Source organism: Notamacropus eugenii, chromosome 6, assembly GCF_028372415.1.
Source record: "Notamacropus eugenii isolate mMacEug1 chromosome 6, mMacEug1.pri_v2, whole genome shotgun sequence".
Lineage (NCBI taxonomy): Eukaryota > Metazoa > Chordata > Mammalia > Diprotodontia > Macropodidae > Notamacropus > Notamacropus eugenii.
Genome location: NC_092877.1, coordinates 24,828,848 through 24,856,319, shown reverse-complemented (window position 1 = coordinate 24,856,319; position 27,472 = coordinate 24,828,848). Strand labels below are relative to the sequence as shown.

The 27,472-nt window shown below is 39.1% G+C and overlaps 2 protein-coding genes across 3 annotated transcripts in view; one reads left to right on the top strand and one right to left on the bottom strand.

The window, feature by feature from the left end:
• Positions 1 to 27,472, top strand: part of ANO3 (anoctamin 3) — a 229,858-nt gene that overhangs the window by 123,875 nt on the left and 78,511 nt on the right. Inside the window, exons 12-13 of the mRNA XM_072619308.1 lie at positions 5,253 to 5,349; positions 11,215 to 11,275. Coding sequence (XP_072475409.1) covers positions 5,253 to 5,349; positions 11,215 to 11,275 — 158 coding nt within the window. The remainder of the gene's footprint in view (positions 1 to 5,252; positions 5,350 to 11,214; positions 11,276 to 27,472) is intronic.
• Positions 10,522 to 24,603, bottom strand: MUC15 (mucin 15, cell surface associated). 2 transcript variants are annotated; one of them, XM_072619306.1, is made up of 3 exons: positions 20,994 to 24,603; positions 18,206 to 18,355; positions 10,522 to 12,882 (listed from the first exon to the last, which is right to left on the bottom strand). In XM_072619306.1, the coding sequence occupies exons 1-3, from the start codon at positions 24,562 to 24,564 to the stop codon at positions 12,653 to 12,655; spliced, it is 3,951 nt and encodes a 1,316-aa protein (XP_072475407.1). In that variant the 5' UTR covers positions 24,565 to 24,603; the 3' UTR covers positions 10,522 to 12,652. The 2 variants fall into 2 exon arrangements, with proteins under 2 accessions (XP_072475407.1, XP_072475408.1); XM_072619307.1 differs by lacking the exon at positions 10,522 to 12,882 and adding an exon at positions 16,962 to 17,630.

Genomic DNA, 27,472 nt, shown 5'->3' with positions numbered 1-27,472 from the left:
TAAACTAAAAAGGGAGGGGCTGGGGTAGCAATTATGATCTCAGAAAAACCAAAAGCAAAAAAGATCTAATAAAAGGGATAATCAGGAAAACTACATTTTGCTAAAAGGTACCTTAGACAATGAAGTAATATCAAAAAGTTTTAGAACAAGTTTCTCTAATAAAGGCCTCATTTCTCAAATATATAGTGAGTATAGAATTGAGTCAAATTTACAAAAGAGCCATCCTTCAATTGATGTGGCCAAAGGATATAGACAGGCAGCTTTCAGAAAAAGAAATCAAAGCTATCTATCATCATGTGAACAATGCTCTAAATTACTATTAATTAAAGAAAGGCAAATTAAAAGAACCCTCAAGTACTACTTCATACCTTTCTTCAATGCTGAAGGAGATGAGGGGAAAATAGATGCACTGATGAACTGTTGGTATAGTAAACTAGTCTAACCATTTTGAAGAACAACTTGGAACTATGCCCACGGGGCTATAAAATTGTGTGTGCTGCTTGACCCAGCAACATCACTATTGGGTCTGTATCACAAAAAGATCAAAGAAAAAGGAAAGGACCTATATGTAGAGAAATATTTATAGCAGCTATTTTAGTGATGGCAAAGAATTGAAACTGAAGGGATTCCGTTAATTGGGAAATGACTGACATTGTGGCATATGACTGTGGTGAAATACTACTGTGCTGTGGGAAATGATGAGAGGGTGGTCTCAGAAAAACCTGGGAAGACCTATATGACCTCATCCAAAGTGAAGTAAGAAGAACCAAGGGATCATTGTACACAGTGACAGCAATGCTGTAGTGATGACCAGCTGTGAAAGACTCGGCTACTCTGGTCAATATAATGATCCAAGACAAAAGACTCAGGATGAAAAAATATTATCCACCTCCAGAGAGAGAACCGGTGAACTCTTTTTTAAGAGCATTTTTTTCCAGTTACACATAAAGGCAAATTTTAACATTCATTTTTTTAAAAAAATTTTGAGTTCCAAATTTTCTCCCTCCCTTTCACACCTACCTCCTCTTTAAGATGGCAAATAGTTTGTCATAGGTTATATGTGTGTAATCACATAAAACATACTTCTGTATTAGTCATATGTGAAAGAAGAAACAGACCAAAAGAAAAAAAAACACAAAAGAAATGAAGTGAAAATAGCAGGCTTTGATCTGCATTCAGACCCCATCAAATTTATGAACTCGAGTGCAAACTGAAGTATAATTTCCTCTCTTTATTTTTCTTGCTTTAAAAAAAATGACTAATACAGAAATATGTTTTACATGATTTCACATATATAATTGATAATAATAATAAATTGCTTTCCTTCTCAGTGGGTGAAGGGTTGGAGAGAAGGAAAAAATTTGGAACTCAAAATTCAAAAAGAATGTTTAAAAAATAAGTTTCTAAAACATATTTTTAGAAATACAGCTGGAACACTAATTCATTGTTGGTGGAGCTGCAAGCGCATCCAACCATTCTGGAGAGCAATTTGGAACTATGCCCAAAGGGCTACAAAAATGTGCATACCCTTTGACCCAGCAATATCGCTACTAGGACTATATCCCCAAGAGATCATAAAAATGGGAAAGGGTCCCACATGTACAAAAATATTTATAGCAGCACTCTTTGTAGTTGCCAAAAACTGGAAGTCAAGGGGATGTCCATCAATTGGGGAATGGCTGAATAAATTATGGTATATGAATGTAATGGAGTACTATTGTGCCATAAGAAATGAGGAACAAAAAGACTTCAGAGAGGCCTGGAAGGACTTATATGACCTGAAGCTGAGTGAAAGGAGCAGAACCAGGAGAACTTTGTGCACAGCAATGACCACAGTGTACGAGAGTTTTTTCTGGTAGACTTGGAATTTTGTAATAACGCAAAAACTTCTTATAAAAAAAAAAAATCCCAAAGGTGGTCCTCAAAGCAAAATGCCTTCCACACTCAGAAAAGAAATATGGAAGTCATTCACAAAATGTAGCAGATCATGTTTGTGTATGTGTATGTGTTTGTGTATCATGTTTTGATTTGTTATATGATTTCTTTCATTTATTTTAGTCTGACTACATAGCATGACTATAGTGAAAATATACTCAATAGGAAAGTATATGTAGAACCTATACAGAATTGTATGCAGTCGTGGGGAGGGAGGGGGGTAGTGGGGGGTAGGTGTGGGGGGGATAAAATCGCAATTGTATGGCAGTGATTGTTAAACATTAAAAAATAAAAAAATAAAAAAAAAAAGAAATACAGCTGGGTGGGAAACCATTGTACGCCCCACCCAGGGAGAGATATTGAAAGCCTGAACAAAGGCTGTGAGCCTGGGAGTCAAGAAAAGGGGACTGGCCTAAAATCATGTGGAGAGAGAATTGACCAATCTCAACCTGATTGAATTCTGATTGAATATGTGATAAATGAGTGAACATGAGAAAATAAGGAAGTGAATGGGAAAAAGAAATGTTTATAGAATTGAGTTGGGTTTTAGTGAATAAGTTGCAACTTGAAGGACAGTTGAAAGTGAAAGAGGAAGCCATCCTTTCATTGCACAATGTCATTGAATGCTCTCAGGCTCAGAGATATTTGCAAAGTTGGTCGTTAATGATCTTTACTGTCCTAAAGCTATCTCTAATTTATACTTGAATTGATCCATGAACTGAGATAAAAACCAAAAGGCATAACACTGATGAACTCCATGAACTGAAATGGTATGTTCTAAGAGAGATATAAGTAGACAACAATCAAGACATGGCCATGATGGTAGATGGTACTGAGAGAGAGAAAGTAGCAAACATTCAGTTCCATCAATTCCCAAGACAACTTTACTTCATACTTCCCACAGTATAGTTTTGGATGTTTTCTTAACTGGTAATGACAGACTTTGTCTTTGGCCATGCAGCTGTACAGAGGAGAACATAAGGTCTAAGTTCCAGCACCAGCTCTGCCAGTTACTTTCTGTGTGACTTTGAGCAGCTAATGAAACTGCTCTGAGCCTCGGTTCCTACATTTATGAAAATAGGGATACCAATACTTGCCCTCCCATATTTCAGAGTATTTTAATGAGGAATCAAGCGATCATGGATATCAGACTGCCTGGAAAGTTGACAAAACATCTGGTCCACATGGTGGTTTGTTTTACCCTAGTGTTCTTTGTTGCTAGAAAAGAGCTTCTTGTGGGAATAGAGGGAGGGGGAACACAGGAAAATGAGTCATGAGCAACATTGGACAGTCATGGGACAGTGACGTAATTAAGAAAAAAGGCATCAATAAAGGTTTTAGGTAGGTAAGTAGAGAGGAAACACAGGGTGGGGAATTATGGAAGAAAGACATAAAGAAATATAAAGATAAGATAAACAAAGAGAAAGGGGGAAAAAGTTAAAGAAGTAAATGCCATGAGCAATAAAAATAAATGCCTATTTGAATATTCCAGTGGCATCAAGTTCTCATTCAATCATCCACACCTATTTTCCCATTCCATGTAGTTTTGATCTATATTCTACAAATCTCTCTTAAGGCATATTTCTAACACACTGTAACCCTTCCATTCATTAACTCCTGTGGAATTAATTACCATGTCTATGCCAATGACTCTCAGATCTATATATCCTGTCCCAGCCTCTGCGTGCTTCCAATCTTGAATCTCCAATTGCTTTTCAGACATCTCAAACTAAATGGTCCCTAGTCTGAATGGTCTTAAACTCGCTATGTCCAAAACTGAACTCATCTTTCTCTCTAAACCCTACCTTCCCCCTCCAAACTCCCCCATTACTGTAGAAGGCAACACCATCCTCCCAGTCTCCCAATCTAGTAATCTAGTTATCTTCCTTGATTCCATACTCTCTCTGTCTCTGTCTCTGTCTCTGTCTCTGTCTCTGTCTCTGTCTCTGTCTCTGTCTCTGTCTCTCTCTCTCTCTCTCTCTCTCTCTCTCTCACACACACACACACACACACACACACACACACACACACACATATACACACACACACACACATATTGTTGTCAACTCCTATGGATTTGGCTTGGCAGCATCTCTTAAATATGCCCGCTTCTCACTTCTGACACTACTGCCATCCTGGTGCAGGCTCTCATCACCTCACCCTTGGGTTATTGTAATAACTGCTGGGGGTTCTGCCTGCTTCACTCCAATCCATCTGCCATTCATCCCCCAAAGTGATTTTCCTGAAGCATAAATATGACCATGTCACCCGCCAGTGAGTTCTATCACCTCCAGCATCAAATACAAAATCCTCTTATTTAAAGCCCTTTCTAACTTAGCCCCCTTCTGCTTTTTCAATCTTCTTACACTTTACTCCCCAACATTTATTCTTCAATCCAGTGACATTGACCTCTTGGCTATTCCACCAATGAGACACCCCGTCTGTTAACTCAGGGCATTTTCTCTTGCTGTCCCTCCATACCTGGAATGCTCTCTCTCCTCATCTCTTCCTACTGGCATTAATACCTTCCTTTAAGTCCCAACTAAAATCCCATCTTACACAGGAAGTGTTTCCCAACCCCTCTTAATTCTAGTGCCTTTCCATTTTGAATCATTTTCTTTTTTTCCTGCATATAACATGGTTACACACATTTGCTTACTTATCTCCCCCATTAGATTGTGAGCTCCTCATTGACACATTTTTGTATCCTCAACACTTGGCACTGTGCCTGCCACATAACAGATGTTTAATGAGTGTTTATTGACTGACTATTGATTGTCTTAACATCTGATGGCTAGCAGTTCCAGTATTCAGTCTGATTCTCTGTTAACTATCATTCACTTCGATGAACAATCCACCTCATTTGCACTTTCATATTTCCTTGATATGCTTTATACTCTTTCTTATGAGCAGTATGACTTTTACTAGTATATGTTATCCTAAATAGTCATTCTGTGGTGTGTTGGAAAAAGCAATGACTGTGATTTCAGAGTACCTGGGTTCAAGTTCCAACACTGATGCAGATCACAATCTCCCATTTATTAAGCAGAAATAAGAAACCCTGACTCCATCTATCTCAAAGGACTGCTGTGATGACAACTCTTTGTAACTCAGAAGTACTACAGAGATAGCAGCCATTATGACAGTTTTTGAAATTTCTTAGAGCAGAAAATGTATGCATTGAACTTGACTACCACTACCCTCCTTTTCTTTCTTTTAAACACATTCTTCTTCTGCATCACATATGCCTAGGACCATAAAGATTCTGCTTAGAATATTATTAGCATTTTTTAATCCTCCTTGTTTGAACTTCTTAGCAAAGAAATCTGCCAATCCACAGAGATCCTGATGTGCCCAATGTGTGAGAGAAGCTGCATGCTCCAGAAACTGAATGAAAGTTGCATCTATGCTAAGGTAAGGGAAGCATCTTTTGTGTGAATAAATCCTTTCCCCAAGTAATTTACTGTCTACTTGAATGAAGAAACGTGTCCACAAAAAAAAAAATGTGAATTTAGAATATAATCAAAAGCAAAAGAGTAATCTAAAACCTGAAAAATGGAATCAAGTGAGAGAGAAGGTTGAGTCAGTCAGAGAGGCATTGTAGAAAAGGGGGCACTAAGCTGGGCTTCGAAAGATGGGTGGAATACAAGAGGGGGGAGACACAGTAGAGGTGCACCAACCAATGTGAGGCCATGAGTATATTTGGGAGATGAGGAGACATGTTCCGACAACATTGTAGATTATACAAAGGGCAAGAGAGATGAAGGAAGGAAAGAAGGAAGGCAGGAAAGGGGGGAAGCAAGGCAAAAGAGGAGAGGAGAAAAAATTTAAAAATAAAATAAAGGAGTTAGACTTTATCCCCAGCCAGTGTGGAGTGACTGGTGGGTTTTTGAATGATGGCTTGTTTTGGTCAGTCTTAGCCTTGAGAAGATTCAGTTGCAGGAGTTTTGGATGGGCAAGGGCAAAATTATTGTTTGGGGGAATTCTTAGAAACTGAAATTGGGTGGTTTCCATGCAGGAGGAGTGATGATGAGGAACCAGACGTTACAGATATTTTAGAGAGAGAATTGATAGGATTAGGCAATAAACTGGATATGTAGGCTGAGAGGGAGGGAAATGAGTCAAGGATAACTCTCATTACTTAATAATTATATTTCAACTGAGGTATTTCTAAGTCAAAAAAGCAGTAAACATTTATTTGAGGTTATTTTTCTCTTGCTTTTCTCATGATTTTTAATGAAATTATTCATTTTAAAGAGGTCTTATAGCAATAATACTACTTTTGATGACACATTGGATTCTAGAAATTAGAATTCTATCTCATAAAAGATCCCTTTTGTTAGGATACTTCTCAAATATTTTCCTTTCTTTGTTTACTCTGATTATTGCAAGTTGGATTTTTGTTTCTGTTTTCATGGTTTGGTGTAAATTGTAGGAAAAAGTCATTTGCAGGATTAGTCTAATATCCTAGCTGAGATCTGGAAAGAATCCTGGAAATATTCTTACAGTGATCTAGTCTAATCCTTTCTGGCAATGCAATGGAAACCAGTAGCCAGTCTGAACAGAGATAGAGGATGAATGAGTTTTCATTCTAACACAGTGTAATAGCTCCTGAGTGCTAGCCTGAGTTTTGTAAATGGCTGACTTCTGAGAGTGTCTCTCCTGAGATGACTGAGATGGGGAGGAGTGCAGGGGCTACTGATGAGATTGAATGACTTATCCATGGTCACATAAGTAGTAAGTGTCTAAGGCTAATTTTGAACTCAGATCATCCTGACTCCAGGTCTAACACTTTGTGCATTATGGCACCCCCTTGCTGCCTCTTCACTCTTCAAAAATACAATGGGATTCTGCGAAGCCAGAAACCTTTCTCTGGGTATCTTAGTAAGTGCCTTAAGTTAAACAAAACTGGTAACTCTTAGATGCAGACTGCTGGCCTTAAATACAGTTACCAAGCTCCCCTCCAAGTAATTCAGATCTACATGACTGTCAGAGGGCCCCATCTGGTTAATGTCCTTTTTTTTCCAGTTTCAGATTGTACAGTTCTAATCAAACACATTTACTTGTTCCTAAAATTCAAGAAGAATTCCTCCTTGACAACATTACAAATTCCAGATGGAATTCCTCACTCTTCAGGAGGGCCACTTTTCCTGGAGGAAAAGGGTAGAGAGGTCCATAACTGTCAGGAGATTAATTATATTGGAAAGAATTTACCTAGTAACTCCTATTAGAAGTAAAAGCAATCCAAGTGCCAGGTTAGAAAATTTTCCCAAAATAATTGCTTCCTTAAGGAGCAAAATAGGTTTGGACCTTGGGGGTGAACTGGAGGGATACAATTTCTTAATTTTACTGTATTTGTTTCTCTGGCATTTCTGTGATTTTAAAGGCTTATGTAAGTTATTTCCTTGCTTTTTGAAAAAATGGATACATTACTAAAAAAAAAAATTGAGATCCACACCTCCATACTGCCCCCTTACCATTCATCAGACAAGTAAAAATCAGTGAGTTAGATGATGAGAATAAAGACTGTACTTATTAGCACCTTCTTGGCAAATTTATCTTAGAGGGTTGGGCTGTTGGGGTGATGAGAAGTTGTAACTTTCCCAGGGTCACACAGCCAATAAGAGGCTTGTTTCATTGTTTGTCAGTCACTTCAGTCATGTCTGACTCTTTGTGACCCCATTTGGGGTTTTCTTGGCAAAAATGCCAGATTGGATTGCCAGAGCCTTCCCCAACTCATTTTACAGATGAAGAAACTGAAGCAAATGGAGTTAAGTGACTTGTCTAGGGTCACACAGCAAGTAAGGGTCTGAGATCACATTTGAACTCAGGTCTTTCTGACTCCAGGGCCAATTCTTTCTCTACTACATCACCCAGCTACCTAACAGGAAGACCCTGAACTCAAGTCCTACCTCTGATACTTACCACCTATGGCATCTTGATCACCCTCTAGGTCTAGGTCTTCTCATATATAGACTGAGATCAGATGAAGTCGTCTCTGAGGTCCCTTACCTTCTAGCTGTATGATCTAAGAGCCAACAAACTGAACACAAGTTTATATAATGTACAGAAATTCTTCAGTATAAGGCTTAGATTTGGAACGGAGGGAGCATTCCCATGCAGAAACCTATGTGTCTTAATTCAAAAGGTATTTTTCAAGCACTTACTTTGTCTCCAGGCACTGTGCTTACATAGTGATCGTACAAAAAAATCATAGTCCCTGCCCTCAAGCAGTTTACATTTTATGAGGTGACAGAGACATAGTGCTCATTTTCGTTTTATCTCAAACCATCCTGCAGTATATGATAGTATCTTAAAGCTAAGAATGATGGGAAGGAATAAGGAGTTTATCACACTTTGTGAATGAAGTGAATTCTTGTAAAAAAGTTTGAAAACCCAAGCTTTGTATATTGAATCATGTTTCCACATTGACTTCCATTATAACTTGAGAGTTGTGTTCACACTTAAAACAAACCTTAGGATGATGGAAAAATAGCTAAAACTCGTAGTGTTTTCCTAGGGAACAATTGTTTATTTTATTTACGCTGAATTCTCCCATACAGCTCTTGTCAGATACATCATGGATTTAAAGCCACCAGACCCACAGAGGTCATGTAGTCTGATCTTCTGATTTTCCTGATGAAGGCACTCTGTTGCTTTACAAAGAGTGGCAGATTGGCAATCAAGTGACCTGGGTTCAGCCTGGACAGTCAGGGTGAACTGAATAGAGAATGGGGCCTGAATTCAAATTTGGTCTCAGACACTTACTAGCCTTATGACCCTGGGCAAGTCATTTATCCTGTTTGCCTCAGTTTCCTCATCTGTAAAATAAGCCAAAGAAGGAAATGGCAAAGCACTTCAGTATCTCTGCCAAGAAAATCCCAGGTGGAATCACAAGGAGTCAGATATACCTGAACAACAACAAAGATCTGGATTCAAATCCTGCCTCTGTCACAGATCTTTCCATTTATGATCCATGACACTAAAGGTCAGAGAGGGTCAGTGATTTTTCTAGCCCTGGAAACTGAACTCCAAACACTGAGTTCTTTCCATTGCCCTAAAAATTTCTACAATTGTGGGGAGGCTCATTTCAGAGCCGCCAGTGCTAGCCAGTTGATTTCCATTTCAGTAGAATTTTTCATAGTATATGAAAAGTTTTCATATATACATATATATGTGTGTGTCTGTGTGTATGTATATATATATGCACATATATATATACGTATACATATATATATGAAATCTCAGCAGTGATTAAAGTGCTTCATCAAATCTGTTAGCTAGAACAGTCATAGAAGACTGTCTCTCTAGCAAGTAGTCCCCAATTTTCCCTAACAGTAAATGAGTCCCAGACCTTTCTGATTTGGGAAGAAATGCTTCCTTACTGAAAATGTTGGCCTCTATCATACCTTTTTTGTTGTTGATTCATTTCAGATGTGTCTGACTCTGTGGTTTTCTTGGCAGAGATACTGGGATGATTTGCCATTTCCTTCTCTGACTCATTTTATAGATGAAGAAACTAAGACAAACAGGGTTAAGTGACTTGTCTAGGGTCACATAGATAGTAAGTGTCTGAGGCCAAATTTGAACTCAGAAAGGAGAAACTAAATGCCTCTTATCTTGCTTCCCTGTGACTATGGATAAACCACATAATCTCTCTGTGCTCCTAGAACACCTTTCAAGATCATAAATTGAATAAAATTTTCTAATCTGCATTCATGAAGGGAATTTCTGCCACAGAAGTTCCCTATCTGAATGAAACCACAAGTTTGGTGGGGTTTCATTTTTTCCATATGTCTGTGTAGTAAACCTCTTTTCAAGGCAGTAGTCAATAGAATGCTAACCTGGTAGTTTAGTCTTTAAGTCTAGCTCTGGGTACTTATTAGTAGGAAAGAGAGATGAGAGAGAGGAAGAGTAGGGTTCATAGAAAGGAAAGAGAGAAGAGGTATGAATTTTCCTTAAATCTATATATAGCTGTATCCAGGGACTGCTTAGGGTCATTCTACTTGGCTAGGTTTTTAGCCCCTACATAGATTTCCTTAGATGTTGCCTAAGGGGAAAAAACTAAATTCTCTCTTGCTTGGCAATGTTAGCTATTATTTTGGGTCCAATCCTGTGGCATTCATTACTTTTCAGTTCTCTGCTTAATAATACTTGTTTCTCTACCCATGATAAAAACATAGAGTTGTGAAAGAGATTTTGGAAATCCCAGGCATCTAAAATGGAAGGTATCATATCAGAAAATTTCTGAAATGGAAAGATCCTTTGAGAGAGATGCTACCCTAGTTGTATAGTGGCCATACCAAAAACTCCAAAATGAACCCTCAAACAGAACATTTCACAATTGTGTTTTCAGTGATGACTTATTGTTTGCAGAGCACATCAATGGCCATCCATTTCATCTTCCTCCTTTTGCAATATGCCTTTCCTTTGGGATGTAAAATGTACTTTTCTTCCTAATGCTGCAACTAAGCTTGGTAATTGGGTAGCTATCGGAGCAGTAAAAAAAAGAATCACACATACACACACACAAACCTATACACACACGCGCACACCCCAGAAACAACAAAACAGGAAAATACACAGTTCAAAGACTGAACTAACATCTTTATTCAAATCATTTGATTCTGTCACAAACTTCACAGTTACTGATAAATATTTGACCAAGTGATACAAATGAGCTTTTTTCCACTGTTCAAGTGTCATTCAACATTACCTTCTTCAACAATCTTTGACTATATCCTGACATCATAGAATGAAATGAAATGCAGAACTCAAAATCTTTACCTTTCTTGAGTGATGAAAGTACCCAACAAAAGATAAAGGGAAATAACTATATCGTACAGACTTTGGGCCACGTGGGGAGCCCGGTGAAAGTTGTGTAGACACCTTAGATCTGGGAAGTGTTGGAAAGAAAACCTGCAGTCCTAGATATGTTTGTTTTACCAGCACAAATCCTGCTCGGTGTTTCATGGAGAGATCAAATATGTCAGATCTCATATGGTAAATGGCCTACCCAGGTACTACAGAAATAGTACAACTTCTGAGTTAAAAAAAAGGGTGTTGTTTGAAAGGTGGGGAAACAAAGGAAAAAATCAGGAGAAAATAAGGGAGAAATGGGGGGGTACACCTTCCTGTCCAAAACTTAACACAAAACATCTAATAAATAATAATAAATAATAAAATATAAGAAATATTTCTCAAAGGAAAAAATTGATGGAACCAGTACTGAAGGATTCTTTAGATCAAAAGATCATTTCTGTTTAATTTTTCTTTCAGGTGACACATTTGTTTGACAATGGAGGGACAGTCTTCTTTGCTATTTTTATGGCAATATGGGGTGAGTCTTCTCTGTTTCCTTCCCTTCTTCCTGGGGGAAATTCATGGAGTCACAAAAGTTCAGATGAAAATGTGTCCCTTAGTCAATATTTGTGAATGAGTTCAACAGTGAATTGGAGTCTAGGATTGGGGTTGCCTTCTTTGAATTAATTTTTTGATCTAACTCCAGTGTCCCTATTGCTGCAGGTTAACTTTTTTTTCCCTTGGTCATTCCTCCAAACCTTCAGAAAGGACACATTGTGCCATCTATGAAGATGGAAAGACGTTAGACTTCTTTTCTGGATTTATTGCTCCTTATCAGTAACCAACTCTTCAAAAGGAAAAAGTCTCTTTGTTCAGTCTTGTTTGTGCATATATGGAAATGATCTTTACATTCCTTCTTTTTCTAGGCCTGGTCTATTTAAAAAGATCACAGTCTATGGACCCCATGCCAACATTCCATTCCATACCCAGGCTAATAATAATAAGCTAACAAGCAATACCATGTCACTCTGGAGTTCCATTTTCTGTTATCTGAGGGCATGCAAACTATTTGTTTTGTTTATATTCTCATACACTCATGTGAGAAGGGTTTCCTGGTCCCTTCTCCAGATTCCTACATTTTCTAATTCATACAGAAAGAAGCCTTGCTATAAACCTGTAGGGTCTGCCGCAAGTTACAGTTTCTCAGGTTCTTGGCATTGCTTCCAGAAATGTAATATTTCTTTCCTTGATGAGGTCATTTCAGCCATGTCACTGCCTCCCCCAACCAACAATCTCTCCCCAGAAAACTGTAGATTCATTTCCAAGAGCTGCAAAGCTTTGGAGAGACAGTGGAACAGCAAAGGGGCAGAAAACGTATTTTCTCTCACAGTTTTCATCTTCTAATAGCTCACATATTGTACCAAGTTCTCACCAGACTAAAGTGTCACGTAGGCTGACCAGGCTAGTGACAAGTCATAAATTCAACAAAAAAACCGAATATCACATCTCTCCTTTTAAAAGAAGGCAGATATGGTAGTGGAACTGGAGAACTGTGTTGAACTGGGAATGTGGAAGGGAATCATTTCTAGCTTCTGGAAACTTCTTCCAGTCTTATAAGCCTTGAATTTGGGTTATCTACTCTCATTGAACGGGGTCCTAGGTAATCACCTGGCTTGATATGCTGTCAATATGGGGCCTTTTAGCTTTTATTCAGTAAATATTGTCCTTTGTAAGGAAGACCAGGCTCAGTATGAGGTAAATCTTAAAATAGAGAATTCCTTTGAGAGAAAATACAAACAAGACTGACAGGGACATGTAACTTACTATGTGATTTACATTCTTCATCAAAATATCTCCATTGGTGACAATTTTAAAATCTGCCTCATGCCTACATGACTGTCATCTCCTGGACATCTCAAGGATTTGACACAATGCCCGGCATGAAACGAGATTCTGTTTTCTGAAGTCCTATTCCCCATGGTTTATTTAAAGTATAGGCTGTAGGGATAGTCTTCATCTGAATGTTTTCTCCTGCCCTTTCCGTGTTCTTCTCCATGACTGGGTCATCAGGGAAAGCAGATTTGAAGAAGCTGGTGCCTCCAAAACCCAGATTGTAAATGTCAGTTGTATTGTCTAATCGGTGAACTGAAATAATAACAGAAACAATGCGAAATGGTCTTAGGAAGCTAGCAGTGGCAGGGTTAACCATGTTCAGAACTACTTGTTACTGCTTGAAGTGAGAAGCCATTCAGGACCCCAGAGGTCTGTGAGCTCATCTATCTTTCTGAGGGGCTATTTCCTCGAGGAATATAAATTGTAACCTATCCAAACATGTCTGTATGTGCCATTATATTGTATATATGTGTGTACATGCATATGGACATGATTATACATATATGTGTATATTTATATACACATGTGTACCTAGGTATACATATATGTATTGTACATTGGAGTGCATTTTATATATATATACATTTATAAAATTTATACACATACATTCACATTGTGGCATAGAGGTAGTGCTCTGGACTTTTCTCTATATTGTGTATACACAAGTGCATATATGTGCACATGTAAGTAGACCATGCCACATGTACCTGTGTGTATTATATGTAAATATTCACATGTGTATGTAGTGGGATATATACATGTGTATGCACATATTTTGGGATGGGGATAGTACTTAGGACTTGTATGAGTACATATATATGTACATATGTGGTTTGGGTTTATATTGCATGTTCTGTATATGTTTGTGTTTTATATATGTTTGTGTGTTTTCTATGAGTGTTCTATGTATGGTTATATGCATATACTTCCATATAAATATACATGTTTGTATATATCAATTGGAATGAGTGGCCAAGAGTGGGCCAGTCCAAGCTTCACTTGCTCATTGTTTGGGTTTTGATGGCTTAGAATCAGTGTAAACATCAATTGTTTCTGTTATGACCAGAAAGTTTGAGGGTCTTCCCCTCCCAGACTGATGTTTTTTATAAAGGCAAAGTAGTCCATCTTTTATCTCAATTCTTATCTACTTTTAATTACTGGGTGGGCATTGTCTAAGACAAACTGAGACCTCAGAAAGACATTAGTTTAACCGAGCCAAGGTCTACCACTGCATCTGGAGTCATCTCTAGTTGTCCTGACCTATGTCTTGCCACTGGACTCTGAGGACTCTGGAGGAGAGAGTGAGGCTGATGACTTTGCACAGCTCTGCCTCCCTTAAATCCAATTTGCTTGCAAGTTAAGACATCATCCTCCTGATGTCACTGTTCCTCTTTGAGAATGAAGGACAAACAACACTGTAAGTAGTAGTTGCCCCAATGAAGACCCAATGGCCAGTTTCACTAGACTAATGTTCTTCCCATCCTTCCTCTCTGCCTCCCTTCCTCCCTTCCTCTGTCTACGTGATGAATCATATCCTTACATGTGGGTACTCTGCCAAAGGAATAAAAATTTTGATGGCTGAAACCTCCCAAGATATTTGGGGGCCTGGGGACTATTTTTTTCTCTTCCCTACTTATTCTATCTTTAAAAAGAAAAGAAAAGAAATGGGACAATTAATTCTTTTGTCCCATGTAGTTTCATTTATGATTTCTTGAAATAGAACTCTGGAAAACCAGAGTTTGTTAAAGCCCATCAGAATTCAAATAAAGCTACTTGACCATGCCTTAATCTGTCTGGCTTTCAGGTACTGGACAATAATAGGTCTCATCCCAAGCATCACTTGGTCCTTATTTCAATTTTGATAGATCAGAGTGAGTGTAAATAGCAATTGTTTCTGTTCTGGCCAGAGACCCTGAGGATCTTCCCTTCCCAGTTTTTGTTGTTTTTGAGTAGGCAAAGTAGACCATTTTTGCCTCATTTCTTATTTAGCCTTAAATTACTGAATGGGTGTTACCTAAAACAAATAGATCTGGGAAAGACCTCAGTTTAAAAAGGCCAAGATCTCTCACTGCTTATGGGGTCATCTTCAATGAGAAGATTGATTCTTTGAAGACCCCTGGCTCAAACTGTAGTCGCTATTGCTCAGTTCCATATGATTCCACAGTGGTAGTGATCATAAGTTCTATATATTTCACCCCAGAGTTGAGAGCTGCAGATTAAGTCCAATTGCTTAATCATATTGGAAATTAACCAGAAGCCTCCCACTCTTATTTTTCCTTACGGTGACCAAGCCCAGTGTGACAGAAATGACTCAACTACGTGGAAAGTCCACCGAATTTATTTTTGTACCTCCACACCATTCTCTCTTGTCCAACAAGAGAAGGTGTTCATCTTATGACCATCTTATGACCAATGGAGATATTCCCTGCTTCTCCCTACTCACAACCCTGCTGACAGATCATTTTTAGCCTATGCATTGTATGCCAAGCAGTGTAATTATTCTGTATTTTGCATAGCTGTTCTTGAATGTTTAGATATCTAACTCTATAAAAATAAGGCCCTGAAAGTAAGGGTCATCTCAGATTTTGAGGAAGATCTAAGGCCCACTTCATTAGAGGGGACTATGAACCCTTTAATAAAGTGCCATTGGTTCAGAGCTCTGCCTCAGTCTAATTTGCATTGCCATACCGGGCAATTTTTATTGCCACACCCTGTCTTGCCACTGGACTCAGATAACCCTGGGAGGAGAAAATGAGACTGATGACTTTGCACAGCCCTGCCTCAATTAAATCCAATTCACTTACAAGTCAAGGCATCACCTTCTTGCTGTCTTTGAGACAGCAGTTCTCTTTGAGAACAAAAGATGAATAGCAACAGTATATTAAGTGCATTCTATATATATATTTGTGTTCTGTATATGTGTACATACATATACACGTTTGCATGTACTAGAATGTATGTGTATATTTTTGTGTATTCATATACATATATATATATAACGCACACACATACACATGCATACATCCTGTGTAGCATAGAGATAGTGCTCCAAATTTGTGTGTATATATCTACATATGCACATAGACGTATATGCTTGTGTACTCATAAATGTGTCTATACCCATTGGAATATACATATGTGTCTTTATGTGCCTGTAATTTATATACATTTATATGCATATATAATTTAAATTGTATAAATTTAAATACATATATATGCATATACACACATACTTTGTATAATTACATGTGGTTAGAACTCAGGCCTTAAAAATCAGGAAACTCTAAGTTTAAATCCTGCATATTTCTAGCTGTGTGACCCTGCAGAAGTCGCTCAGTCTGTCTACCTCAGTTTCTTTATCTGTAAAATAGTCATAGAACCTATTCCCACACATTATTCTGAAAGTCAAAGGAGACCATGTAAAAATGAAGAACTCTGCAGACATAAGTCTATGAGAAAGAAAGAGAAGAGGGAGAGAGAGGAGGAAGGGCCTGGAGAAAGAAGGGGGGAGAGAGAGGGAATCCAGCAAAAGGCGCAGCACATCCCATGAGATAGTTGTGGCTTTGGAGTCCAAAACTCTTCTGTTCATAACACAGCTCTGATTCTTTCCAGTCATTGGCCCTTAGGCTAGTCAATCTCTGAGTGCCTTTAAGCACCTCCCCAGGCCTTGATTTTTAAACTTCAATGGCTTTTCATTCTGTTTCCTTAGGACTTCCCATACTAGGAATCCCTCCTACTGATTGGAGCTCCTTCTCATGTTGACACGTATTGATGTGTGGTGAAAAACTACAGCACATGTTTTGAATTCTGACTTTTAAAAAATACACATAAAGAGACAAGTTAGTAATCAACATGATGACACTCCATGTCATCCATAGACTAGTGGTATAGTCACTTGAAAGACAACAAAAATGGTCTGCAGTGGGGCAGAGAAGCCAGTTATACACCTTATGGTGAATTACAACAACATCTCTGGCCCTGCTGTTTTACAAAATTTGCCACAGGTACAAAATTTGCCACAGGTACTAACTTGTCCTTTGGCATTGCGTTGTTAGTCAAAACCAGAAAAAAATAAAAAATGGAAGTATTTAATAGACTTAAATCCTAAGACAGAACAGAATTTGGGTTGCCATCTAAGCTTATCAAGCTAGCTTTGTTGACCTTGACTAGATTGTTTTCAGAGTTTGTTTAAACATTTTTTATGTGCCAGGCAGTAGCTAATCCCGAGGAGTATGGAGTATGGATTAGGGATACTTGTGTCATGTGTAAATTTGAAAATGGAGATTTGTCTGATGAGGAGTGCATCAGACGTCAGAACTGACAACATCAAATCTGGTTCAGATTATTTTATTTGTATAAACGATCCTTCAGTGCTTTATTGCTTAAAGTGGTTTACCATTCCATTTTATGGTTATTGCAGATGACATTTATTTACATTTGAATCTAGAAAATAATTCCAAGAATGACTGGGAAGTATGGGTACCAGGGAACTCTATAGAGATAGACAAGAGGGCTTTGACAGTATCCACTCTGAGCCCCTCCCCTTCAGGGGTATAGAGAGTAGGGGCATGGTGGCCTAATCTTTAGAAATTTCATGGAATAAGAATGAAACTTTGTCTTATCATTGTTGCATATTTCCATACTCTCTGAGGATATTTAATAGATGGATTAAGATGGTGAGATAAAGCATTTATTAAGCAATTGCTTTGGTGTCACTAATAAGCTAAGCACTGGGGATACAAACACAAACAAGGAAGATAATCACTACCCTCAAGGAGTTTCCATTCTAAGCCAGGGAAGACAGCACACAATAGGGGTGCTGGAAAGCCGATGGGAGGCCAAGGGAAAAGGGAAGAATAATGAAGCAGGCGAAGAGAAGGAGGTAGAGTCCAGGCCAGAGGGAGATGAAGCATGGCTGGGGTCCTTCCCAAAATGGTGGTCCTGAGGAGGGAGTCACTAAGGGCAGTAGGTTGGCAGTACGGCATTCGAACTGCTAGATTCTAAAGCAATTGAACAAAATGATACATTATTTACCTCTCCCCCTATCCTTCCTTAAAGTCCAACTTCAAAGACTTAGTTTTGAGATTCTGGAATGGCTGCCTCAAATCATTTTACTGGAAAGGAAATATAAAGCCAGATACCCTACCTCACCCCAACCTTCACTCACTGGTGCAGATTGTTTTGGGTATCATCTTTCTTGGGATGGTAAGATCATAGATCTAGCATGGAGAGGGACCTTGGAGACCATCTAGTGCAATCTTATTCCCCCCACCCCCTCAATTTCAGTTTACAGAGGAGTGTACTAAGCCCCAGGAATGTTAAATGATTTGTCTGTGGTCACACAGGTCATTAAGGATCAGAGGTAAGGCCAAAACCTATGTCTTCTGCTGCCATAGTGAATGCTTTTGGCAGTGTTGTATATACTTCCTCCTTTGAGATAGGAGATAAAATAATAAACTAAAGTCATCTCTAACACCACATGCTCTCCCACCCAAACCTCATTATGGGATTATGGGCTATTTTAAGAGTGGACTACTGGATACTTGTAAAGTAAGGACATAGACCTGTTTCTTACCTGGCTCATTCTTCTCATCAAAAAAACGCTGGTGGGCAAACAAATTAGATTTCCTCTTCCTGTACAACAGGAAAGCAACAGCTGCAAGTAAGGCAGCTCCAACTGCGGATCCCAGAACAATTCCAAATACTACTCCAACACTGGTTTTCTCTGAAGAGGGACAAGTAGCCAAAATGAATTTCTAGATTCATCAAAGACCATAGATCATAAAAACACAGGTCGAGAGCTGGAAAAGATCTCAGAGGCCATACGTATGGCTCCTTCCTCCCAATTTATAGTTGGGAAAATCTTCCAAGGCCATGGAAGATGAAATGACAGCAACTTCAACAAAAGTCACACAGATAATAACAGATTTGAATCCAGAGGCCAGAAAACTTGCCTTAGACAAGTGGGGCGGGTTTGCATGTTGACCTTGTTTTCATCCTCTAAAGTAAAACATAAACTTTTTCAGAGCAGGGATTGTTTCATTCCTTATATTTTATCCCCAGCATCTACCAAATAGTTGCTGATTCATTTCATTGATAATTGTTAGGGATTTTTCTTGTTTAAAAAAAAAAAAAGAGCTTAGTATCAGGAAAATACTGGTTAAAAACATAGGCAATAGATGATGGTGGGAGTGGTCCAAGGATGACATTTGTCAGGGCAAGCTCTTCCATAGAGTAAGTGGAAAAAAGACCAAAGAAAAGAGGATAAAGCAGACCTGAACTGGTTCACCAAAGGGTAATCATGGGAAAGGGAAGGTGTAATGAGTGCAGGGGTGATGTCCTGAGAACTGAGAGGTGGAGTTATATACCATGGTGAGGACATAAAGCAGATTTGGGGGTTTTAAGGCAGGGAGAGAGGAGGAAAGACAGGTTGTAATCAGATAAAGGACTTACAAGTTTCATGAACATGAAAGTGGTACATTTGTGGGAGATGGCAAAATTAATGGTGTGACCATCACTGTAGGTACCTGCAGTAGGGTGGTGGAAGCTGTTGAGGTAAGCTGTATGAAGAGGAGAGGTAGCTTGGGGCCAAAACATGGAACCAAACTTACAGAGAAGAGCAGGAAAATTCAGGAATTAGAAGGATTATTGTTGGCTGTCCAGTCATTTTAGTCATGTCCAACTCTTCCCAAGCCCATTTGGAGTTTCCTTGGCAAAGATACTCAAGTAGTTTGCCATTTCTTTTGCCAGTTCATTTTACAGATGAGAAAACTGAGGTAAACTGAGTGAAGTGACTTGTCCAGGGTACACAGCTAGTAAGGATCTGAGATCAAATTTGAATTCAGGTCTGGGATTCTATCCACTGTGCCACCTAGCTGCCTCAGGAAGATTAGTTAATGGAAAGTGTTGGGTCCTGATAAAACAGAGACAGGGACAAAATGAAATGTGATTGTCTGTGGTTTGACATATGACCTAGATGGGCCTTGTCTACAAAACTAAAGACTGGATATTTGACTCTCTAAAGTTTCTTGTTGCTCTAAGGACCTGCCCTAATGCCCCATTTAATCTTTCTCTTTTTACTTTATGAGGCTTGATAGCAAAGGCCAAATCAGATTCAAGCAGAGCTCCATTTACCTCCGCATTACTGTCATACAATATTCCTTTGCTGTACTATATTTTGCTCCTCTACCAACTTGTTCCAAATGCAAGACTTTGAACCCAGGTCTTCCTGTATTTAATGGATCCAGTACTGACTTAAGAATCAGGAAGTCCCATGACTGGCACATGGGGCAAGTCACTTAACATCTCAGCCCCTGGATAGTGCTCCAAGAGAAGTTACTGAGCCATTGCCAAGGTCCATGAACAGAGGGAATTTCCACCCCAAGAAGTTGTTTGTTCCCTATGTCAATGAAATTACAGGTTTGGACCCCTCAAAAAAAAGCCCCACCCACAACACAGAAGGTAATAATGTGAACAGTAACTGGTGCTTGGACATGGTGCTATGATTTAGAAAGTGCTCTGTATGTATGATGTTACCAGCCTCACCAAGGGTGAGGAAACACTGACGAGTGTGTTAGCACCCAAAGGAACAGAGTTCCTATGTAATTGAGGCTAATTGCCTAGCGACTAGAATGCTGGGTTTGTAATCAGCACGCTCTGAATTCCCATCCCTCCTCATGGACTTTTCAATTTGGGGAAGTGTTGTTGGGATTAGTCAACCACAGGTCCCTACCCAAGCACCACTTAATGGTTATTCTTTGGTCCCTGATGGATCAAAGTAAATATAAATAGTAATTGTTTCTCTTTTGGCCAGAAACCCCAAGGGTCTTCCCTTTCCAGTTTGATTTTCTTTTTCTTTTCTTTATTTTTTGGGGGGCAGGATTAAAGAGGCCATCCCTTGACTCACTTTTTAAACATGTCTAATCACTGAATGAGCGTTGTCTCAGTCAAAGTGAGAATTCAGAAAAACCTTAGCTTAAAAATATCAGCTGCATCCTGGACCATCTCCAGCTGTCTTGATCTATATCTGGCCACTGGACCCAGAAGGCTCTGGAGGAGAAAGTGAGGCTGGTGACTACACAGCTCTCCTTACTTAAAATTAATTCACTTGCAAGTCATGACATCACTTCTGGCTTAGTTTACTCATCTGTAGAATAAGGGCAGCAATAGCATCTACTCAGGGTTTTTGTGAAGACAAAAAAAAGATAATCTGTGAGAAGAACTTTGTAAGCCTTCAAGTACTAAGCAAATGTTTGCTATTTTCTTTGGAGGTGGTGATGTCATCATTGTTGTCATCATTAGAACAGTAGTAGTAATAATGATAATAATAGAAGTAGTAGAAGTAGTAGTAGTAGTATACTTACTTTCTTTGTGCACAGTGATTGACACAAATTTTGAAGTATTGAAAGCATCTGAGAGTTGTTCCTCTGGTAGTTTTACAGAATCACTTGAGTCAACAAGTTCTATGCTGGTGGTAGAAGGAAAAATGAAAATCTCATTGTTTGTAGGCATGACAGTTGTTGGATTCTGGATGGAGGCTGGGGTTGTACTGATGTCAGAAGATTCTTTTGGCTTCACAGACTCTGTAGTTTCTTTGTGGTGTAGAGAAACAGAGGTTTCATCCATGGGAACATCAGGGAAAAGAACAGCCTCAGTGGTGGGGGCTGCTGAAGATGATGGCACAATGTCTATTTCTGAACTCATGTCACCTGACTGTATTTCATTAGACTTTGGAATTTCAAATTCTTCTGTCTCAGAGAAAATATCAAATACAGTGGATGTTTCAGGAGTATCTTCACGGGAGATCTTTGCAGGGGCTTCAGTTACTTTTGGAAGTGCTGTGGTTCTTTTGTGTTCTGGAGAATCAGGGACTTCATCCATGGAGACATCAGGGGAAAAAACAGACTCAGTGGTGGGGGCTGCTGAAGATGATGGCACAATGTCTGTTTCTGAACTCATGTCACCTGACTGTATTTCATTAGACTTTGGAATTTCAAACACTTCTGTCCCAGAGAAAATGTCAAATTCAGTGGATGTTTCAGGAGAATCTTCAGTGGAGATTTTTACAGGGGCTTCAGTTAGCTTTGGAAGTGCTGTGGTTCTTTTGTGTTCTGGAGAATCAGGGACTTCATCCATGGAGACATCAGGGGAAAAAACAGACTCAGTGGTGGGGGCTGCTGAAGATGATGGCACAATGTCTGTTTCTGAACTCATGTCACCTGACTGTATTTCATTAGACTTTGGAATTTCAAACACTTCTGTCCCAGAGAAAATGTCAAATTCAGTGGATGTTTCAGGAGAATCTTCAGTGGAGATTTTTACAGGGGCTTCAGTTAGCTTTGGAAGTACTGTGGTTCTTTTGTGTTCTGGAGAATCAGGGATTTCATCCATGAAGACATCAGAGAAAAAAACAGCCTCAGTGGTGGGGGTTGCTGAAGATGATGGCACAATGTCTATTTCTGAACTCATGTCATCTGACTGTATTTCATTAGACTTTGGAACTTCTAACTCTTCTGTCCCAGAGAAAATATCAAATTCAGTGCATGTTTCAGGAGAATCTTCAGTGGAGATTTTTGCAGGGACTGCAGTTAGCTTTCGAAGTGCTGTGGTTCTTTTGTGTTCTGGAGAATCTTTTTGTGTCATGGAGACATCAGGGAAAAGAACAGCCTCAGTGGTGGGGGTTGCTGAAGATGATGGCACAATGTCTGTTTCTGAACTCATGTCACCTGACAGTATTTCACTAGACTTTGGCATTTCATACTCTTTTGTCCCAGAGAAAATGTCAAATTCAGTGGATGTTTCAGTAGGATCTTCAATGGAAATTTCTATAGGGACTTCAGTTAGCTTTGGAAGTGCTGTGGTTCTTTTGTGTTCTGGAGAATCAGGGATTTCATCCACGGAGACATCAGGGGAAAAAACAGCTTCAGTGGTGGGGGTTGCTGAAGATGATGGCACAATGTCTATTTCTGAACTCATGTCACCTGACTGTATTTCATTAGACTTTGGAATTTCAAATTCTTCTGTCCCAGAGAAAATGTCAAATTCAGTGGATGTTTCAGGAGAATCTTCAGTGGAGATTTTTGCAGGGACTGTAGTTAGCTTTGGAAGTGTTGTGGTTCTTTTGTATTCTGGAGAATCTTTTTGTGTCATGGAGACATCAGGGAAAAGTACAGCCTCAGTGGTGGGGGTTGATGTAGACGTTGGCACAATGTCTATTTCTGAACTCACGTCACCTGACTGTATTTCATTAGACTTTGGAATTTCAAACTCTTCTGTCCCAGAGAAAATGTCAAATTCAGTGGATGTTTCAGGAGAATCTTCAGTGGAGATTTTTACAGGGGCTTCAGTTAGCTTTGGAAGTGCTGTGATTCTTTTGTGTTCTGGAGAATCAGGGATTTCATCCATGGAGACATCAGAGGAAAAAACAGACTCAGTGGTAGGGGTTGCTGAAGACGTTGGCACAATGTCTATTTCTGAACTCATGTCACCTGACAGTATTTCCCTAGACTTTGGAATTTCACACTCTTTTGTCCCAGAGAAAATGTCAAATTCCGTGGATGCTTCAGTAGGATCTTCAATGGAAATTGCAATAGGGGCTTCAGTTAGCTTTGGAAATGCTGTGTTTCTTTTGCGTTCTAGAGAATCAGGGATTTCATCCATGGAAACATCAGAGAAAAAAACAGACTCAGTGGTGGCGGTTGCTGAAGATGATGGCACGATGTCTATTTCTGAACTCATGTCACCTGACTGTATTTCATTAGACTTTGGAACTTCTAACTCTTCTGTCCCAGAAAAAATGTCAAATTCAGTGGATGTTTCAGAAGAATCTTCAGTGGAGATTTTTGCAGGGACTGCATTTAGCTTTGGAAGTGTTGTGGTTCTTTTGTGCTCTGGAGAATCTTTTTGTGTCATGGAGACATCAGGGAAAAGAACAGCCTCAGTGGTGGGGGTTGCTGAAGATGATGGCACAATGTCTGTTTCTGAACTCATGTCACCTGACAGTATGTCACTAGACTTTGGAATTTCAAACTCTTCTGTCCCAGAAAAAATGTCAGATTCAGTGGATGTTTCAGAAGAATCTTCAGTGGAGACTTTTACAGGGGCTTCAGTTAGCTTTGGAAGTGCTGTGATTCTTTTGTGTTCTGGAGAATCAGGGATCTCATCCATGGAGATATCAGAGAAAAAAACAGACTCAGTGGTGGGGGTTGCTGAAGATGATGGCACAATGTCTTTTTCTGAACTAATGTCACCTGACTGTATTTCACTAGACTTTGGAATTTCAAACTCTTCTGTCCCAGAGAAAATGTCAAATTCCGTGGATGTTTCAATAAGATCTTCAATGGATATTTCTACAGGAGCTTCAGTTACCAATGGAAACACTTCTGGAGATAATGAAGGAGCGTCCATTTCCGAGCTCAAGTCACCTGACAGTATTTCACTTGACTTTGCCTCTTCAACCTCTTCTGTCCCAGAGAAAATGTCAAATTCAGTGGATCTTTTAGTAAAATGTTTGTGAAGGGAGTCCATAAGGGCCTCCTTGTCATCTGAAGAAGCAGAGATTTCATCCCTGGGGACATGGAGAAAAAGAATAGATTCAGTGGTCAGAGTTGATGAAGATGATGGTACAACGTTGACTTCTGAGCTCCAGTCACCTGATAGTATTTCACTTGACTTTGTCACTTCAGTCTCTTCTGTCCCAGAGAAAATGTCAAATTCAGTGGATGTCTCACGAGAATCTGAAATTATTTCACTTGAATCTATACTGCTGTCTTTCAAAGTTAATGTTGAGGATTCAGATGAGGAATCACTTGAGGAGTTACATGATATTTTTATTGACTTGAAAGCACTTGTCTGTGGATTCTGGCTACCCTGACTTTTGGCTACCAGGAAGTCAGCCAGAATTAACATCAATGAGATTTTGGAAGAAGTCAACATTTTGGACTCCTTGAGGGACCACTGTTTGTTTGGGGTTTTTTAATATAGCACCTATAAAAAAGGATGAATAAGGAGTGTCAGTTGCCACATAAATCTTTCCAACTATGACTGTGATGAAGTTCAGAGAGGCATCTCCATTAAAGGAGAAGACTTTAAGGATGCATTGAAGTTGGAAATATCATAAAAACAGACAGGAACAAAGAATTTTCTTCCAAAAAAATATGCTATTCTTGTTTTTGCTTTAAAAGTAGAGAAAATGAGTCATTCTCCAGTAATAATTAACAACTATTAATTGATTCTATTATGTGCTAAACTCTGATAATACACAGATAAAAATAAAAATACAAATACTCCCTGTCCTCATAGGCTTGTAGTTCAGCCGGGAGAAACAACATACACAAATATAGGTATATAAAATATACCTACAAAATCAGTGTGATAGAGGAGTGGGTGGCAGCACCAGCTTGGAGGAATTGAGGTTTTTTGTAGCACCTAGTACTTTCTCTAAATTTTGAAGGAAACTAGGGATTCTATGTGAGGAAAGTGAGGAAAGAGGGCATTCCAGGCATGAGGAACAATTGCAAAGGAAGACAGGCAGGAGATGGAAATATTTTGCAGGAGGAACCTGAAGGTGACCAGATTGGACACTGCAGTGTCTGGGGATTGGGGGAGAGAGGGAGGTATTAATGTAAAACCCAGATGGAAGGATAGATGTTAAGGCTAGGTTGTGAAGGACTTTCAGTGTCAAATGAAAGAGTTTAGAGTTGGTCCTTGAAACTGGGGTGAATAGAGTAGAAAGGGCACGATCTAATATATTCTTCAGGAAAATGTGCTTTACGACTTAGAGAGTGGAGAGATTGAAGCATCTGGACACTGATTAGATAAATTAGGGAAGCCATGGTGAGTAGTCGAGGATGGCACCAAAGTCATAGATCTGGCTGAGTATAATAGCAGTGAACCTAGGGGTCAGTGGATATTGGAGATAACGAGTTCCACGTTGACCATTTTGAGTTTGAGAGGCCTATAAGACATCTAGTTCAAAACATCCAATAGGTAACATATATGCTGAGTAGATAATTTAATATTCAGAAGCAGAGCTCTGGAAAGAGACTGGAAATATAGCTCTAGGGAGTTATCGCCATAGGGATAATTCAAGGCATTTCAGTTGATAAGGTCACTGAAAGAGAACAGAGAATCTCATCCACAGTTGGGGGTGGGGGCATTTTAGAGATGATAACGTCATAGAGATATAAACATGGGAGGTTTCTCCAAGGCCATTTAGCCCAAGTCTTCTCTCATTTTTGAGAGGAAAATGAAGCCTAGAGATGTTTAAGTACCTTGTCAGAGGTCACATAGGTCATAATTTTTAGAAGTATGTGTGGGTGCAGTGTTAAAGGGTGCTCCTTCACTCCATCCCCACCACCATGACCCTTTGAGTGGGCCATAGCTCAGTCATCTGAACTGCTCTGTATTCTGGTAATTCTACTTGAACCATACCAACAGTTATTATAACATCTGTGAAGAAAGGGATCGTCAAGTTCATTGTAATTTTCTGTTATAGCAGTAATTTTTGCATATTCCATACAATCATGAAATTGCAGAATTGGGTTAGCCTTCAGAGGTCATCTCATCTATTTCTAGGGCCAGAATCCCACCAGAAACATTCGGGTGGCCATCCAGTCTCTGCAGGCAGATCTCCTATAGCAGGATTCCCAAGCATCTTCACAGTACTCTGCAGTGGCAGATAGCTTCAGTGAAATTTGCACCCAGGACAATGCAATCCCAGATCCTTGGAAAGCTGAAGCATAGTCTTTAAAGGCAAGTCAAACTTTTCTGAGCAAGTTAGAATTCACTATTCATCAGGTTTTATTCTTGTTGGATTCTTTGGGTAGATAGGTGGTTGTCCCCCTGATTTCCCTGACATCAGGAAATCTCAATAGGGTTGTGCCCTAAATTAATGCAGAGCATTAACGTTCTGCAGCTGACTATAAAGAATGGTTATCTGAGCTGCTGAGAAGTGAAGGGACTCACCTAGTCACGTAGCAAATATACGCTGCAGATAAGATTTTCTGGGACTCCAAATCTAGCATTTTATTCGCTGTAACATATTACCTCTCTGTGCCCACCTGAGGTGTGAGATTTTCCCCTGAAATTTTCTATGGATTCTATGCTTGACTTTATGTGAAATCTCATTATATCATATGATGAGAAGAGTACTTCTGACCTTGGAGAACTGACCATGGTTTTCTACACCAGTGGTTTAAAAAAAAAAATCACATACCTATATGTAAATTTTTGAGCATATAGCACCACTCTGTATATATAATAATAACAAACATTTACATAGCATTTTGATGTTAGTGAAATATTTTCATTATCTAAGTTTACCCTCAGGTGCTATTGTTTTTTTTTATAGATGAGGAAACAGGCAAATAGAGATGAAGTTATTTGCCTGCATCCCTTAGTTAGTAAGAATCTGAAGCAAGATTTAAACTCAGATTTTTTTCTGACTTCAAGTCTAATAATCCATCTTTTGAACTCGTTAGCTACTTCTATATTTACTTATTATAGACATACCACTGTTTGATCATTAAATTTTGTCTTACTCTTACTCTTACCCATGGACTTCACTTTAACTGAGTTTTTCTTGACAAAGATAATGGAGTAATCTGCCATTTTCTTTTCTATTGTGTAAGTATGCTGAATCATGAAAAGGGAAGAGGAACTTTCCCAATGACTCTCACCTATCTACTCACCCCTACAGGTGGTACTTAGACTAGCACTGTCTTGAATGCCTATATCCCATGATATAGAGAACCAGTGAGAGGGTGTTAAGGAATAAGGATACACAAAGTTGTGTTGGAGACATATCCCCAAATTGGTTAGTATTAGAGAGAGATCAGGGTGA

Excerpts from the sequence above, each read along its gene's own strand:
- MUC15 (XM_072619306.1), bottom strand. The coding sequence starts at position 24,564 with ATGTTGACTTCTTCCAAAATCTCATTGATGTTAATTCTGGCTGACTTC. Across the intron at positions 18,356-20,993 it reads AATCACTGTGCACAAAGAAA|AGAAAACCAGTGTTGGAGTA; the intron begins GTAAGTATACTA and ends GTCCCTCTTCAG. Across the intron at positions 12,883-18,205 it reads TGATGAGAAGAATGAGCCAG|TTCACCGATTAGACAATACA; the intron begins GTAAGAAACAGG and ends TTATTATTTCAG.